At 44.6% G+C, this 18327-nt stretch overlaps 1 protein-coding gene and 1 long non-coding RNA gene across 6 annotated transcripts in view; one reads left to right on the top strand and one right to left on the bottom strand.

Moving 5' to 3' along the window:
• Window positions 1-18327, bottom strand: part of LOC309642742 — a 335590-nt gene that overhangs the window by 195779 nt on the left and 121484 nt on the right. The gene's annotated exons all lie outside the window — the stretch shown is intronic.
• HKDC1 (hexokinase domain containing 1) overlaps window positions 1-18327 on the top strand; it is a 265615-nt gene that overhangs the window by 232978 nt on the left and 14310 nt on the right. For 4 of the 5 annotated variants that reach the window (XM_082424443.1, XM_082424446.1, XM_082424444.1 and 1 more), the window contains 8 exons: window positions 3003-3098; window positions 4201-4303; window positions 6512-6695; window positions 9414-9569; window positions 10676-10909; window positions 11741-12045; window positions 13651-13796; window positions 13890-14009. In XM_082424443.1, the coding sequence (XP_082280569.1) occupies window positions 3003-3098; window positions 4201-4303; window positions 6512-6695; window positions 9414-9569; window positions 10676-10909; window positions 11741-12045; window positions 13651-13796; window positions 13890-14009 (1344 nt within the window). The remainder of the gene's footprint in view (window positions 1-3002; window positions 3099-4200; window positions 4304-6511; window positions 6696-9413; window positions 9570-10675; window positions 10910-11740; window positions 12046-13650; window positions 13797-13889; window positions 14010-18327) is intronic. The other variant, XM_082424447.1, reaches the window with a different exon arrangement.

The following is an 18327-nucleotide window of genomic DNA, read 5'->3' as shown; positions in this document are numbered from 1 at the left end:
CATATAAAAGGGCAATGAGCTTTCTGGGGCCAGGGGGTTATTGTCACAAGTCAGGTCTCCCCAGGCCACTCCTGCCTGGGGTGGTGGTCTGTGAGCTCCTGCTGCACAGACTGGTCATGACACCCAGCTCACAGTCAATTCATGGACCACCTTGACTTGGGATGTGTTTGATATTGTTGGCTTGAGCCGCTTATTGATAATGGGATAGTGGAAAGGGAATGGGTTTTCACATTCCACAGACCTGGCTTTGAATCCTGGTTCAGAACAAGTTGTGTCCCCTGGGCAAGTTACTTAACTTCTTGGGTCCCTTGTTTTCATATCTGTAAAAAAAGGATAATATCTACTTGCTGGGCTGAGGTGAAGCTTAGACGAAGCATCTGTAATGCGCTGAGCACTGTGCCTGGTGGATCAATGGTAGCTGCAAGGTTTTGACAGTTGTCCCTATACACCTTGTCTCTTCATTCTTTTGTACGTGTCCCCCAATTCCACAGATGTTTCTGGAGGGCAGGCACTATTTTATATTGTTCTTCCTCTCCATCCCCAGGGTCTCTAGCACAATGTCTTATATTTAATAGCTATTTGATAACTATCTGACAGTTGAAAGGTGCAATCAATCATTTATTGGATTCTGTTGAATGGGAATTTGCCATCATCTATCTATATGGGAGATGGGCTGAGGTTTACTTTTTAATTATTTTCTTGAGAAAGAATTTGAAAAAAATAGTGTGAAGAAGGTTTCAGGGAATGTTAGAAGAGGCCAGGTGGAGCTTCGCTTGTGTTTGCAGTCTGGAAGAGCAGAGTTCCCCCGAGTCAGTAGGGGAAGTGGGAGGAGTCAGGAATCAGGCCTCAATTCACCAAATAGTTAAAGACCTCTTATTTGAGCTTAGGAACAGAGACCTCAAGAAGAAGGAAGATGATGATGATGATGATGATGGTGATGATGATAGACTGTATCTCAGATTTTGACACTGTGTCTTGCACTATGATGAACTCTTTATGTGTATAACCTCATTTAAATCCCAAAGCAATCATATGAGGGAGATGTAGTTATTTCCACTTTATATTTGAGAAAATGCAGTTCAGAGAGGTTAAGAGACTTACCCAAGGCCACACAGCCAAGAATGGCTCAGCCCAAGCTCACAAACTCCCTGACCACACTGACTTTCCAAAAAGACACAGGTCTAGAATGTTGTTTAAAATGCCAGCAGGTGCCTGAAAGCATTTTAACCCATTTTGTGTTGTATCCCAATGAGGGTTTTCAGACGACATTTAAACGAGGCAAGGGTGGCTTGATTATATCGAGGAAGGGAAAACCTTTTTCTCTTCAAAGTCTAGTTGAATTACCTGCATTTTATAAAATTTCCTCCCAAGCTGCCTTTCAGTGAAGTCTAAAGTAGAAAAGCTTCAGCCACAAGGAAATGCGTTAGTAATAATAACCGAGAGTGGGCATAGCTGTTTAACCGTGATTCTGCTGCAGATGTAGATTTGTGACATGAAAATAAGGGCTTTGGAGAAGGTGGAGTCTGATGAACCATGTAAGTGCAGAAGGAGGTGGGGAGGGGAAGACTTCTTAGGAGGAGGTATGGCTAAGGGGGATTCTTTGTAAAACTAAAAAATGATTAAAGAAGATCAGGGCATTGGAATTAAAGGAGGATGTCACTCTGTTGTTGCTGTTGTTTTGTTTGTTTAAGTGAGGGAACGGAAAAGTCTTAGCCAAAGAGAAATTTCTTTGTGTGTGTGTGTGTGTGTGTGTGTGTGTGTGTGTGTTTTTGATGATAAAATGGTAATACTTTTTCAAGGTAGGAAAAAGAAGAGAGAGGAAAGAGGGTAGGAATTGAAAAGTTTAAAGAAGAAAATAGAAATCTCCTCTAATGCCAACCTTCAGAGATACGCCCTACTAGAATTGTTGGGTTTTCCTTCCAGTCATATCTATATTAAATACTGGTGTTATACTGTATGTGTAATTTAAAAATATGTAGCTGTATGTACAGCTTTTTTTTCACTTAACAGTATGTCACATGCATTTATTCCCCACTGCCCCATATATACTCCCCCCAACAGGTCCCACATTGTCCCTAGCATCCTTTTTGGGGGGACACCACCCTACAATCTCTCACTCCTCTGTCTGGTGGGGCAGGGACGTTACCATAGCCCATGAGGGCAGAATTTAGAGCTACCACTAGGCAGCGCTGTGGTGCAGGGAAAAACCTGGTCACTGAAGGGGGGCGTCAGAGACCTGTGTTCCAGTTGGGCTCTGTCCTTCACTCACTGTGACACCTGGAACAGCTTCCTTCCTCTCTAAAGCTTGGCTGCTTTATCCGTAAACTGAGGGGGTGGGGATGGTCAGGGAGTTAGTAAGTTTGGGCTCAGCTCCTCTTGACTATGTGACCTTGGGCAAGTCTCTTAATCTCCAAGTTCTCTTCCAGTTTGAAAAATTCTGTGATTATTTGCTATGTTAGACATGAAACTCTTGAGAAACACCACTTGTAAGCAGATAATTGATAATGCAAATTGAGAACTATTTTTCTAAGTTGAAATGAAGTCCCTGAGGGAGTCTTAGAAGGTAACATGTCAGTTCTGCTTTGTGGACCTGGCAAACCAGGCATTCTGCACACATCATGCATCTACCGTGTGCCGGTACTTCTATCAGAGCAGTCCTGTGACAGAGGCAGGGAAGTGATGTTTCCATTTTACAGATGAGTAAACTGAGGCTCAGAGAGGTTAAATGACTTTGACAATGTCTTATGAATCTAAGTGTTCTGACTCTGCAGCCATTGTTCTTTCTGCCCCTATGTATTATGTTTTAAACTGCTCAGATGAGAGTAATAAACATGTCGAAATTATTAGAAAAGGCCTCTGGAGAAATGTTGAAAGGATTGGTGTGATTCAGCTTAAAGAAGAGAAGGCCACAGGCGGATACACTTTAAGCATGAAATTTCTGCAGCTCATTTTCAGAACTGAGTGCCTTCCTCATTTTGTCTGGATCTGAAATCTTCCCCCAGGGTGTCCTGCTTTCATGGACAAAGAAGTTTAAGGCGCGGGGAGTTCAGGGCACAGACGTAGTGAGCTCTCTGACCAATGCTATGAGAAAACACAAGGTAAGGAATCCACCTCCGCGTGGGGAGGTCTCCCAGTTCTAGCCCCTTTCTCTTGCGGGGGTAAGGGGAGGATGTGGGGGAGGGTTGTCTGCTACATGCCTGCCCTCGAAGGAGAATCAGAGACGGATTTGATCTTAGGGAAGGTCTCACTGTAGCACAGATGCTGCCGATTTGGATAAACCCACCTGTGGGCCTTGGCATGTGGAGAGTGTTCCGATCACTGTTGAAGGGTGACCCGCACTTCCCTGGGGCCTCCCCAGCTGCCACAGCCCCTGGGGGTCTTGGTTAGACCTGATGCTGTGTGTGATGCTCCAGCTGCCACCTTTCCTCTCTGAGGCTTAAAAGGTCACTTTCTTTCCTGTCTGGCTCTCGATCCCACTCTCCACTCTCTACTCATTGAGTATCTCTGTTTGTTGAATACATTTTATGATAATTTAAAGAACTATAGAAGCAAGACATGCTCCTTGCAGAGCTGAGAAGTACACAAATAAACCCAAATGACTTGCTACCCTGACAGCATGAGGAATATATTGATGTATACCCTTCCAGTCTTTTTTCTCTTTAAAGTTGCTCTCATGTTCTTTTGTATCCTTTGTTTTTCTCTTATTGTTTTCATTTCACTTTAAAATGCTCCCCCAAACCTTGTGGAACCATGGTGTAATAACCCACGTTGACTTGGTAGAACGGGAAACCCACGGTGGTGCCCACAGAGAGGACTTGGCTGAGGCTGGTTAAGATGTCCCCATGGGCAAGGACTTTGGTGTTTTCTCCTGGAAACGCTATTGCTCCTAGGATAAACATGCTTTTCTCAGGGTCCCTCAAACATGGGCTGGAGTCCTGGTGATCGGTCCCTCGTATTTTCATTGCTCAGAGGCTTTCACCCACCGAGCAGGAGCGTGAGTTTCACTCTTCAGCTCCCAACTGCTCTTTCTCTCCCCTGAACCTTGACAAGGGCCTTATTCCTTACACGCAGGCCCAGAAGGCAGGATCTAGAGATTGTCTCAACCAGGCACCTTCACTGCTTTTGCTTCCTCTGTGGGGAAACATAAAGGGATAATACCTCTCTCCCACCCACTGATGCCCTCTGGGACTTGTGTTCCAGCAGGATTTAGATGTGGACATCCTGGCTTTGGTCAATGACACCGTGGGGACCATGATGACGTGCGCCTATGATGATCCCTACTGTGAAGTTGGTGTCATCATTGGTAACTCAATTTGACTTGCTTTTTGGAGGAGGGCGAAAGGGGTTGGTTTGGGGCTTAGTTTCGGGGAACTCTGAGTAAATTCTGTGGGAAGGTTATTGGCACTTTCTACTTAGAAGAAGCAACATAGGGAGATGGAAAATTAATATATGCATTCATTCAACAAGTGTTTACTGAGTGCCCATTGTGTGCCAGGCCTTGTGCTCTGCATCAGTTTCTCAGTGGTGAGAGTCCCAAAGGTTCCTGTACTCATGAAGCTTTCAGTGCGGAGGTGGGTGAGAGACCGAAAAGGCCTAAACAAGTAATATAAATTCAGGTGGTGGTTAGTATGATAAGGAATATAAAGCAGGGTGATGTGACTGAGAGTGAGTGTGGTGGGGTGGTCAGGCCGGGCCTTGCTGAGAGGTGACATTTGAGCAGGGACCTCAGTGATGAGGAGGAGGGAGCAAAGCAGAGCTGGTGAAGAAGAGAGTCCCTGTGGCCTCTGAGATGGGACTGAGTCTGGGGTGCTCGAGAAACCCTAAAAGGCTGAATCAAAGCGAGTGAGGCTGAGGGTAGAAGGCCTTTCACGTGAGAGAGTGGACAGGACTGGACAGGTGGCCTAGGACACGGAGCACAGTCACTGGAAGGTCTTTGGCTTCTGCCCCAGGGGAGGCAGGGCACGGGAGGACTTTGGGTGGCGGATAAGTGGGGTGTGCATTTTTTTTTTTTTTTGATTATAAATTTATTTATTTTTTGGCTGCGTTGGGCCTTCGTTGCTGTGTGTGGGCCTGGACCAGGGAGGCCGCAGCGCAGCGGGTGGGGGGGGGGGTCTGGTGGGTGGTCTCAACACCTGAGCTGGGAGGGACTCTCCTGGAGGGGTCCGTGAGAAGGCTGTGCAGGGGACAGTAAGGCCAAATGGACCGGGTTTATAGGCTGTTCTCAAACATCCCTGCAGCTTCCCTGTTCCTTTACCACTATTGGGGGAAGTTTTCTGAATTGCTTTTTCTTAATTTCCAACTCACTCTCCTCAGCCCGACTTTCCCAAAGGGCAGGGTCTTTACAGCGGAGGGGCTTGATCTGCCTTCCTGTTTCTGGAACCCCACACCTCTGGATGGGCCTGGCGCTTGTCGGTCATGGCATCTGCTACTGCCCACTGTGTCTGTCTTAGCGACTGTGTCTGGTAACCTGCCAATTGGGTGCCATGCCTAAACAGTGTCTGTGCTTTTCTGAGAAAAGCTTTTTCCAAATATTCTGTTACACTCTGATTCTCTACATCTTTTATTTCTCATGTTGGCTTTAAAATTCTGACACCAGAGTATCAGCCAGGGGAAGATACTTTAAAAAAAATAATTTTTTAAACAGCTTTATTGGGGAATTCCCTGGCAGTCCAGTGGTTAAGACTCCCTGTTTCCACTGCTGGGGACCTGGGTTCGATCCTGGTCGGGGAACTAAGATCCCATAAGCCACGCGATGTGGCCAAAAACAAAAACAAAAACAGCTTTACTGAGGCATAAAATCCTCTCATTTAGTTGTATAATTCAATGATTTTTAGTGAATTTATAGAGTTTTGTAACCATCACCACAATCCAATTAGCACACTTCCATTATCCCAATAGGTCCCAAACCTATTGGCTGCAGATTGTGCCTATCTGCAGCCACTCCCCACTACTCAAGTGTTTGAGGTATTTCCTTGGAGTGAGTTTGTGTTTGAATAATGGCATGTTGCTTTCTTATGTGATAGCTAATCACTGTCAAAGATAAGGATGTAGCTTATGCTAGGAACAATTTGTGGCAGGCTATGAGTAAGGAATATTTTTAGTATCAAATAGAGAAGAAGCTAAGTAGCATAGGGAAAGGATTAAAAGTATTACTCTGGGTCGGTGATTTTTTTTTAAAACATATTTACAAAGTTTGGTTAACTCATCCTCCTCTTAGTAAATATACTGTCAACTTTCATACATATTCATCAGGGACTTCTTCACAATTGACTCCATTGATAACAGCAAACCATTAACACCCTGACAAGTGTAGACTTGACATGTCAGCTTTATTCCTCATGAACTCCCCGGCTCGCCAAAAGCTGCTTCCCTCAGCGAGAACCAGCCCCCGGAGTGGATCAAAAGCACTTTGTGATGCGTTCAGAGGACTCTTGGGCAGTTGAGAGTCCCCTCTGTCTTTGTCCAGCTGGGAGCCCTCACGTCTCTGTTTTCTCCCTGATCCCTCGTCCAGGCACCGGCACCAACGCGTGCTACATGGAGGACATGAGCAACATCGAGCTGGTGGAAGGTGACGAGGGGAGGATGTGCATCAACACCGAGTGGGGGGCCTTCGGGGACGACGGGGCCCTGGAGGACATCCGCACCGAGTTCGACCGGGAGCTGGACCTCGGCTCTCTCAACCCCGGGAAGCAGCTGTGAGTACCCTGCGCTGTAATCTGGGCATCAGCACCGGGAGATGTCCACTTACTCAGGTACGCTTTACACCTGGGAGGCTTCTTAGCTGTGACTCGTTATCCATCACAGGGGGTTTATGAGTCAAGGCTTGTATTTCAGTTTCACCGGACAGATGAGGAAAGTGAAAGCCAAGGAAATTGAGTGATTTCCCGTAGGTCATATCCCTGATTCGAATTCAGTCCGGAGGTAGGGGGGATACGGCTGTGAACTAGGTGTCCTGGCTTCTTGGCGCATTTGGATGAGTGGCCACAGAGCAAACCAGTGCAGCCTGAGGAAGCACACCCTCCTCATTTGTGTTCCCCTTCCGCCCTGCCCCCTCCTGCTCCGAGGCCTAATCATGCAGCACCTGGTGTGACCCTCTCAGTCTCAGGTCTTGCCGAGCCTTTCTCTGCTCTCATCCCACACTCACCTGTAGTATAAGTGTTCAGGGTCTGCCTCAGCTCTGCGCCTGTATGCTGAGCTCCCTGAAAGCGGCTAAACCTGTGATTTTCCTTTCCTTTCTACACATAGGGTCTTACATATTATTGCAGCTCATTAAGTGTTTGTTAAAAAAAAAAGTGTTGAATGAAGAAACGCTTACAATTTTAAAAAATAATTTCAGACTTACAAAAATGTAGTGAAAATAGTATAAAATTCCCCTTCACTCAAATTCCCTAATAGTAACATTCTCTCTCCGTGTATATGTATATACACAGACACATAAAATACACATATACATAAAATACACATGTCTATATAAAATTATTTTTCTGAACATTTGAGACTAAAATCGCAAACATAATATTCCTTCACCCCTAAATACTTCAGAGTGTATTATCTGAAAAGAATTACATTCTCTTATATAATTAAAGTATAATTATCAAAATTAGGAAATTAACACTTAATCAGTTCTAATCTCTAATTTACAGATCTTATTCAAAACTCACCTGCTGCCCCACTAATGTCCTTTATAAGAAAAAAAAAAAATTGTCCTGGTCCAGGTCCAGGATCACACATTACATGTTGGCTGCCGTGTCTCTTTAGCCTCCTTTAATCTTCTGTAATATCTGTTTGGTTTTCATGATCTTCCAGCATGCAAGCCATTTATTTCACAGAATGTCCCTCAACTTGGATTTGTCTGACGTTCCCTCATGATTAGATTCAGGCGATGTATTTTTGGCAGGACTATCACACAAGTGGTGTGTGTCCTCCCGTGGGCATCGGATCTGGAAGCACATGTTGTTTGTTCCGTTACTGGGGATGCTAACTCAGATCACTTGGTTAAGGGGATATGAGAGAGGTTTCTGCACCGTAAGGTCATTATTATTCCCTCTATAATGAATAAGTATCTGGTGAAGAGATACTTTGAGACTATATAAATACCCTGTTTCTCATTAAACTTTCACTCTCTAGTTTTAGCATCCATTGATGAATTTCTAGATCCATCATTCCCTCTAGGTTATTAGTTGTTATTCTACTATAAGTAAGAGCTTTCCTATCTCCTCCATTTATCTACTTATACTAATATGGATTCTTTTTTAATTTAATGGGTTATAATTCCTTCCTATTATATTTCTTTTGATATTCAAATTCTTTTCAGATTTAGCCAGTGGAAGCTCCTTCCAGCTAGTCCCTGTGTCCTTTTGACATGATTCCATCACTCTTTAAGTACTTCCTTATTTTCTGGCACAGTAAGGTGCTCTAGGCTCACCATGCACTTTCCCAGCCCCAGCCCTGGAATCAACCATTTTCCCAAGAAGCCCTGGTGAATAAATATTTTAAGTACCTCCTAGAAACCACTCAACACTAGAAGTGCATACCTGGGGAGCAAATTTCTGCTTTGGATGCACCTGGCCCCCAGCACACACCCATTTCACTGGTGACACAGAGCAGCCACAGCCCAAGGAAGTGGTGCCATTTTGGGAACTTTATCATCCTCGTCCTATCCATTTCACTTAAAGTAAATTCCACTCCCCCAAACCCAACCTGGATTTCTTTTGATTGTCTTGTTTCTGCAACGTTCTAAGACTTTATATGAAATAGATAAAGTTGATTAGGAAACAGGTTGTCCTTGATTTTGTATCTTATGTTTGCAGAATAAAAATTATATTTAATAGTTTACTTGGGAAACAGTAAGTAATTGCTTGTTGTATGCAGACTGAGAGTCCAGGTGTAGGTAGCCTGGTGGGATATTTCATCCATATTATTGTAGAACCTCTCTGGAGCTATCCAAGCCCATCTCACAGACACAGCATGTTTCTCTCTTGGGCAGAAACATGTGTAGGAGTTGGAAACATTTGAAATTGGGATTTGTCATGCTATGGTTGGTGATGCTGGGAAAGTACCTGAAGTCTCTGAAGTTGAGATTCCTTATGCCTAATATGAGAATGGCACCCCCCATGGCCAAGGGTGATTTGAGATAAAGATTTTTGGAATCAAGCACTTTGTCATCAGGAAAGAATCTTAGGTTTCCTCTAGTTTAGTCCTCCCCTTTTATAGGTGAGGAGAATGTAGCTCAGAGAGGATGAGTGGGTTCCCAGGGGCACCCCAAGCTGGGACAGGGACTGAGGCCTCCTGACCTGTAAAGAGGCCCTTCCACTACTCATGCTCCGAACCATGGGCTGTGGCTCATGGGCTTTGGGAAAGGATGCTGCATAACCAAAGGCATTGCTGCCACTGATCTGTTCACCAAATTGTAGGTTTGAGAAGATGATCAGCGGCCTGTACCTAGGTGAACTCGTCAGGCTCATCTTGCTGAAGATGGCCAAGGCAGGCCTCCTGTTTGGCGGCGAGAAATCCTCCGCTCTCCACATTAAGGGCAAGATTGAAACACGGCACGTGGCTGCCATGGAGAAGTAAGCTGCTGGCAGGGTCCCTTTCACCTTGACTCTGCAGAGGGTTAGGGTGGGCAACCAAGGAGTGGTGTGCTCATGGTGGTGGTGCACAGAAGGAACCAGATCTTCCCTCTTCACAGGACGATTTCATACCTGGGCGCAGCTTCAGGTGTATTAGCAATGCTTGCCACGCCTCACATGTGGCTTCTTGTTGGTTTCAGCAGCCAGGGATTCTGCTGTCGGAGGTCTGCACCCTCCTCATGTTTTGTTACCTTTTTCCTCACTGAAGTGGTGACATAACATTTTTAGGGTCACAGACCCCTTTGAGAATCTGATTTAAGTTCTGGACCCTTTACCCCCAAAATGCGCATTTGCACACCATTTTGCTTATAATATCAGGGCATCCTTGGACCCGTTAAAACCCAAGCATGGAATCCAAGTTAAGAATTCCTGCTAAAGCAATAACCTTCTCTACCTGGTGCTGTCAGGGACTGGCTTTGGCTTTGGCTTTGGTGATTAGGGGGCTCACACAAAGGTGTGCAGTGGGGAGCTGACTGGTGATGGTGGCTGGCCCCCGTCGACCCAGGATCCTGTTCCTCAGGCTTAGAAACCCTGGCGTTGCCCTGAGCTTTGCGATCAGCTTGGATTCTGAGTTCAACAGGGTGACATCTGACTCCCAGAGTCTGTGTTTATGCAGAGCTTGGCAGAGACTGAGTTTCTGTAAAAGGCAGTATAGCACAGGATGCTTAAAAGGGTGGGCTCTGTAATCGAACTGCCTGAGTTCAAATCCTGCCCCTTGCACTTACCAGCTGTGTGCCTGTGGACAGGTTATCTACCCTGTCTGTGCCTCAGATCCCTCTTCTGTACAATAGGATAATGACAGTACTCCCCCCAGGATTGTTGTGAGGGCTGAGTTAACACATGTCAAGTCCTTAGACAAGCACCTGGCACATAATGTGCAATAAATGGTGGCTGCCATGATCATTGTTGAAATCGTCACTATTATCATATGACTATGTGCCAGCCTATTTATTTTCACAGTCCTGAGAGGTGGGAATGCTGGCTCTCTGAGGGGGACTCCCACGGGATGGAGAAGTGTGGTCCTCTCATTCCTGTCCCCTGGCCAGGTATAAAGAAGGCCTGGCTAATACAAGAGAGATCCTGACGGATCTGGGCCTGGAGCCTTCAGAGGCCGACTGCGTCGCCGTCCAGCACGTCTGCACCATCGTTTCCTTCCGCTCAGCCAATCTCTGTGCAGCGGCCCTGGCAGCCATCCTAACACGCCTGCGGGAGAACAAGAAGCTGGTGCGGCTCCGGACCACGGTGGGCATGGATGGCACGCTCTACAAGATCCACCCCCAGTGAGTGCTGGCCGCCGGCCCACACCCCCTGCAAATGAGTCCAGTCTGTCTGCTTGGAACCGAGTCCAGTTTTGTCTCTAAACTACGCTGCTTCTCTGGGTTGCTGGACCCAACTGTCTTCTCTGGTTCTGAGATTACAGGGGAAGGGGTGAATTCACAGATTACATTCATCTAGCTGGCTGGGTTGCTTTAGGGGATCATTCTTAAAGGAATATTCTGCTAAAACCAATTGCCTGACTAGCAAAGCCGTGTGTTTATCCATCTGTCTATCCATCTATTCATCTATCTATCCATTATTATTGAATACTTGCTATGTGGTAAGATTGGAAAGTAAGATACACCCAGTTATAAATGGGGAAAACTCAGGATGGCAGGGGTTGCTAAGTCCACATGAAAGATACCAGTAGGAAGACACAGGGAAATGAGAATTTCCCAGAAGGAGGGAGCACGAAAGTCCCTCTGACAGAGGTGTTATTGGAAGTCAGGTGCATACACCTGGGAAGAGCTGGGGAAAGAACCCTTCCCCTTTGGGCAGAGATGATGTTCAGCTAATACATTATGTGTGGCCATGCCCTACTGCTTATAATATTAGTGATAAAATAACCACTTCTTTGAGCCTTTCAAGTGTCCCTTCCACTGTCCCAGCTGCCCTGGTCCCTACCCCCAGTCACCCCCATCTTCCCCCTCCATCCAGCAACTGAAGGGGTGAGCCTTGGCCCAGCAGGGCTCCCCAGGAACCCGTTCCTCTGCTACACCTGCGTCTGTTCCTATTGGCTGGGCCCGGGCCTTTATGATGTTTACATATTTTGCCATCCCCCCCTCCGCCTCCAGATACCCAAAACGCCTGCACAAGGTGGTGAGGAAACTGGTCCCGAACTGTGACGTCCGCTTCCTCCTGTCGGAGAGTGGCAGCACCAAGGGGGCCGCCATGGTGACCGCAGTGGCCTCCCGCGTGCAGGCCCAGCGGAAGCAGATTGACAAGGTGCTGGCTTTGTTCCGGCTGACCCGAGAGCAACTTGTGGGCGTTCGGGACAAGATGCGGGTTGAGCTCGAGTACGGGCTGAAGAGGGACACCCACCCGCTGGCCACGGTCAAGATGCTGCCCACCTACGTCTGCGGGATGCCAGATGGCACAGGTGGGCCGTGCACAGCTCCCTTCTCTGATGGGCCACCCAGAGCTCGTATCAAAACTCCTTAAATCCAGTTAGGTCTTTTGTTTCAAGAGCCTTGGGTTCATGTCTAGAATGGAGGGAGGAGGGTTGGGGTAGAAGGTTAGTACTCTGCTGAATCTATTTGCTTTGGTTGATCCACGGCACTGGCAGTGAAGAATACCTAAGTTAGGTTCCATGTGTGTGAAGACCCAGATGCTGTTCCCAGGGGCTACCGTCTGGACACTTGGAGTGTCTGGCTTGTCTTCCTCCCTCTTCTCTGGCTCTCTTCTCTCCTGGGGCTTGGCTCTCTTCCTCTCCCCTCTCTTCACTTTCTGCCCCTGACTTTTCCGATACTTGATCCTTCTCCTGGTCCTCTGTGCTCGTCTGACGGGAGCCACAAAACAGTGAGGTCAGTTCTTTAGACAAGTTACTCCACCTCTTTGAATCTCATGAGTCTCACCCAGATATTAATGACCTTTGTAAAATGCTTCATATCTTTAATTTGCTTTTGAACGTTTAATTTCATTTTGTGCTCACAACTACTCTGTATGTTATATAAAGAGAATGATTCCCATTTTATGGATGCCAAAACTGAGACTCAGAGAGGTTAGGTGACATACTCAAGGTCACACAGTTGTACTTGGAATCTCTCAACAACAAAGATCTTTTCCAGAGCCAGTATTGTTCGAGTCTACTTGGGGGGAAAAGAATAACAGCAGTAAAAGACACTATTCAACTATTCATTCTTTCATCACTTTTATCCTTTTGCCTTTATTCCTCAAAGTTTCATTAAGCACATGCTACTTGTCAGGCTCTGTTGTAGGCACGGTAACAGAGCAGTGAAGAAAACACAGTCCCTACCCTTATGGAGCCTAAGTTCTGTTGGGCTGGCAGACAGTAAACAAATAAACGCCAGGTGATGCCGTGTAATGACAGGGCTATGAAGAAAAATAGACCACCATCAGGGGTAAGAGAACTGGCTGAGAGTGAGGTCTTTGGCAAATTCAGGGAACAGCAAAATGACCGGTGTGGCTAGAACAGAGTGAATGAGGCAGGGAGAGAGGTGAGGAATCACACAGAACAGACTGACATGCTCTGCAATGTCAGAGAACCGAGAGGCACTGCACTGGGGGGCCCTGGACGGTGATGGGCGTCAGACTCGATATAGTTTCTTATTAGTCAGGTGGGGGTGTGAGAATCCAGGGAAGGGGAGAGCAGGACAGAAGAATCATTTCATGCTCAGGATGAACAGTTCCTCTAGGCCATATAGACAGGATGGAAGCACCTTCCCGAGTCCATTGTAGTCAGGTAGCCTGGCCTGGATTCACCCACAGAGGCTCCCTGAGCGTATCATGTGTGGCCTTTACCAGACAGCAAGAAAAGCAGGCTGGCCTCAGATGGGCTCAGGGTGCCTGCCCAGTGCTCTGACACTGTGCTTGGTGACCGCCACGCCCCTTTGGCCCATGAGCCCCAGGCGGGCAGGCTCTGGATCTGCTCACTTTCAGCATCACCTCTTCCTCCCAATGCCTGCACACAAGACCCTGCTTGGTGCGTGCCGGTGGAATGCAGCCCCCACTTTCTCCACCACAGAGAAAGGCAAGTTCCTCGCCCTGGATCTGGGGGGAACCAACTTCCGGGTCCTCCTGGTGAAGATCAGAAGCGGACGGAGGTCGGTGCGAATGTACAACAAGATCTTCGCCATCCCCCTGGAGATCATGCAGGGCACCGGCGAGGAGGTAAATGCCGGGCAGGGGGTTCCGCACTCCGAGGTGCCAGGCTGCCACCCCGTACAGTGCAGGCCTGGCATGACTACCGCTCTCTCCCTGCAGCTGTTTGACCACATCGTGCAGTGCATCGCTGACTTCCTGGACTACATGGGCCTCAAGGGAGCCCAGCTGCCTTTGGGCTTCACATTCTCATTTCCCTGTAGGCAGGCGAGCATTGACAAGGTAAGACGGCCCAGCCTGGTGGGCCCATTCCCTCCTACACCTGGGGAATCTCGAGACAGCTCTGAGTCACTGTTCATTTTATTTCGGGGTCTCAGGTTCAGGGCAGCTGGGGAGACATGATCGAGAATTTGGACCATTTAATTTTTTTCTATTTACTGTGTTCCCTTTTCATTATTATTGTTTCTTTGATTGAAGTTTACAAAATAATTTAGTGTAGTATACAATAAAGGGACACATGGATAAGGCTACTGTTAAAAAAGAGGTCAAATCATATTATCGAGAGATAAGAAGAGGTAATGACCAGTTAAGGCCAGTTATAACTCTTAGTCCACAATATTACCTGGGTCTTCCTGTGTAAACAGGGAAATGCAATAGGTCGTAGGGTTTTTATTGTCTGATGAACAAAAGCATACCAGTGCATCAGAAGAAATGCATTTCTTTCCTGATATTAGAATTTCAGGAGTTTATCACATCGACACTTACCTAGTTGACATTGAAGAACATCATGGATAATGATTTTAATAAATTATTCATAATAATTTTGAAATGTACGTCACAAGATTTTTCTTGGAATTCTTGGATAAAAACACCATTCACCAGCTTATGGAGAACAGAGCACTCTCTCTTGCTCTCTGATAGGCTTATGTCAACTAAGCTTACAGGACTGGCATAAAAGCAGAACACCACTCCTCAGTTTATAGAGAGAACTCTGGTCAGCACAGCAAGTCAGCCAGAGAGCTCATGACAATAATAAGAATGACACCAAAGACTTGTTAAGATTTTGTCTAATCCAGTCAATGTCCTCATGATGTACACACTATTTTTGCTTTGTTTATTTTACCATTTTTTATTGTGGTAAAATAGATATAACATTTACCACTTTGACTGTTTTTAAGTGTACACTGGTACACTTAAAAAGTACAAGTGTACTGTGGCATTAAGTACACTCACATTGTTATGAAACTATCACCACTATCCATCTTCCGAACTCTTTCATCTTCCCAAACTGAAACTCTATACCCATTAAACAATAACTCCTCATTTGCCCCTCTCCCAGCCCCTGGTAACGTTTACTTTACTCTCTGTCTCTATAAATTTGACTATTCTAGGTACCTCGTGTAAGTAGAATCATAACAGTATTTGTTATTTTGTGACTGGCTTATTTCACTTAGCATAATGTTCTCAAGGGTCATCCATGTAGAATTTCCTTCCTTTTTAAAGCTGAGTGATATTTTGTTGTATATATACACACTATTTTTAATCACCATTTTGTAGTTACGAAAAACGGAGGCACAAAGAGGTTAAGTTGTCCAGGTTACCACATCTATAAACAGTGGTAGAGGGGTTATTCCAGGACACTGGCCTGAGAGCCCAGGTTCTTGCACTCTACCCTCAGGATCAGGACCTGGAGCCCAGTGTTTTTGGACCATTTTGGCTATAATGCACAGTACACTTACATATATATAATCAAAACAAAAAAATCAAGAAATAGTACCTACCCTCATTTTGTGCATTATACTCTATTTTCTATCCTATTTATGTATTTATTTTTGGCTGTGCCACACGGCTTGTGGGATCTTAGTGCTCTGATGAGGGATCGAAGTTGGGGGCCCCAGCAGTGAGAGCGCTGAGTCCTAACCACTGGACCACCACCAGGGAATTCCCTATTTCACTTTTCATATGAGGAAATTGAGGCATGCAGTCTTATCCAATCAGTAGCTGCAAAATCAGAACTGAAACAGAGCTCTGCAGGGCTCAGAGAATGCTATGAAAACACTCTTCACCAGGTCTACCCCCACTGCCCCCCAGTCATTCAGAGAACAGGGAGAGAGGGGTTCAAAAGGCAAAATTATCTGGTAATATGGCTAGATCTCTCAAAATTAAAAATGCCAGAATGCTAAGAGCCATAAGATCCATTTCTCAAGATTCCATTTCTTAAAATGTACCTAAGGAGGAATGAACAAGGATGTTCACTACAGCATCACTTTTTAATAATGAAAAATTAGAAATAACCCAAATGTCTGGCAATGGAGAATGACTAAATAAACTATGGTATATCAATCATACAGAATTACTAGATTTTTATTTAACAAACACATACATGGTGTTTGCTCAGTGCCAGACCCTGTTCTAAATGCTTCACAGATATTACCTACCTAGTCAGGAGGCAAGAGCGTACGGTAGTTAAGAGCATGGGTCTGGAACCACATTGCCTCAGGTCGAATCTTGGCTTCTCCACTTACTGGCTTTGTGACTTTGGGCAAATTATTTAACCTCTGCACCTTTGGCTTCCTCATTTGAAAAATGGCGATTAAAATAGTACTTGTTTTACAGTTTTTTTTTTAATTTAAAATTTTCTGTGCAATTATATTTGAGGAATATTTTCGATATTAACTGACCTGGAATGGTCTAAAAGATATATTATTGAGTGAGAGAAACAAACTGCAGTAGTCCACACACAGTATGAATGTATTTGAAAATACATGTAAGCAAAGAGAAAAAGGTCTGAAAGGATTAATATCAAACTGATAACAGAGGTTACCTCTCAAGTTTGGGGGGATGGGGAATTAAAGTGGACTTTGTCCTTATCAATAACACTTTAATGTTTTACAAAGGTCATGCATTCCTGTATTACTGCTGCTATTAAAAATTAATACAGGAATCCCCATAAGGTTAATAGCTGATCTTTCAGCAGAAGCTCTGCAAGCCAAGAAGGGTATGGCAGGACATATTTAAAGTGATGAAAGGGAAAAACCTACAACCAAGATTACTCTACCCAGCAAGGATCTCATTCAGATTCGACGGAGAAATTAAAACCTTTACAGACAAGCAAAAGCTAAGAGAATTCAGCACTATGAAACCAGCTTTACAACAAATGCTAAAGGAACTTCTCTAGGCAGGAAACACAAGAGAAGGAAAAGACCTACAATAACAAACCTAAAACAATTAAGAAAATGGGAATAGGAACATACATATCGATAATTACCTTAAATGTAAATGGATTAAATGCTCCAACCAAAAGACACAGGCTTGCTGAATGGATACAAAAACAAGACCCATATATATGCTGTCTACAAGAGAGCCACTTCAGATCTAGGGACACATACAGACTGCTAGTGAGGGGATGGAAAAAGATATTCCATGCAAATGGAAATCAAAAGAAAGCTGGAGTAGCAATACTCATATCAGAAAAAATAGACTTGAAAATAAAGACTATTACAGAAGACAAAGAAGGACAGTACATAATGATCAAGGGATCAATTCAAGAAGAAGACATAACAATTGTAAATATTTATGCACCCAACATAGGAGCACTTCAATACATAAGGCAAATGCTAACAGCCATAAAAGGGGAAATCGACAGTAACACAATCATAGTAGGGGACTTTAATACCCCACTTTCACCAATGGACACATCATCCAAAATGAAAAGAAATAAGGAAACACAAGCTTTAAATGACACATTAAACAAGATGGACTTAATTGATATTTATAAGACATTCCATCCAAAAACAACAGAATACACTTTCTTCTCAAGTGCACATGGAACATTCCCCAGGATAGATCACATCTTGGGTAACAAATCAAGCCTTGGTAAATTTACAAAAATTGAAATCGAATCAAGTATCTTTTCTGACCACAACGCTATGAGACTAGATATCAATTACAGGAAAAATGTAGAAAATACAAACAAATGGAGGCTAAACAATACACTACTAAATAACCAAGAGATCACTGAAGAAATCAAAGAGGAAATCAGAAAATACCTAGAAACAAATGACAATGAAAACATGACAACCCAAAACCTATGGGATGCAGCAAAAGCAGTTCTAAGAGGGAAGTTTATAGCAATACAATTCTAGCTCAAAAAACAAGAAACATCTCAAATAAACAACCTAAGCTTACACCTAAAGCAATTAGGGAAAGAAGAACAAAAAAACCCCAAAGTTAGCAGAAGGAAAGAAATCATAAAGATCAGATCAGAAATAAATGAAAAAGAAATGAAGGAAACAATAGCAAAGATCAATAAAACTAAAAGCTGGTTCTTTGAGAAGATAAACAAAATTGATAAACCATTAGCCAGACTCATCAAGAAAAAAAGGGAGAAGACTCAAATCAATAGAATTAGGAATGAAAAAGGAGAAGTAACAACTGACACTGCAAAAATACAAAGGATCATGAGAGATTACTACAAGCAACTATATGCCAATAAAATGGACAACCTGGAAGAAATGGACAAATTCTTAGAAAAGCACAACGTTCTGAGACTGAACCAGGAAGAAATAGAAAATATAAACAGACCAATCACAAGCACTGA

Source organism: Balaenoptera physalus, assembly GCF_965194825.1.
Source record: "Balaenoptera physalus genome assembly, chromosome: 14".
Classification (NCBI taxonomy): Eukaryota; Metazoa; Chordata; class Mammalia; order Artiodactyla; family Balaenopteridae; genus Balaenoptera; species Balaenoptera physalus.
Note: the sequence above shows the minus strand (reverse complement) of the source record. Positions and strands in the feature narration are given on the sequence as shown.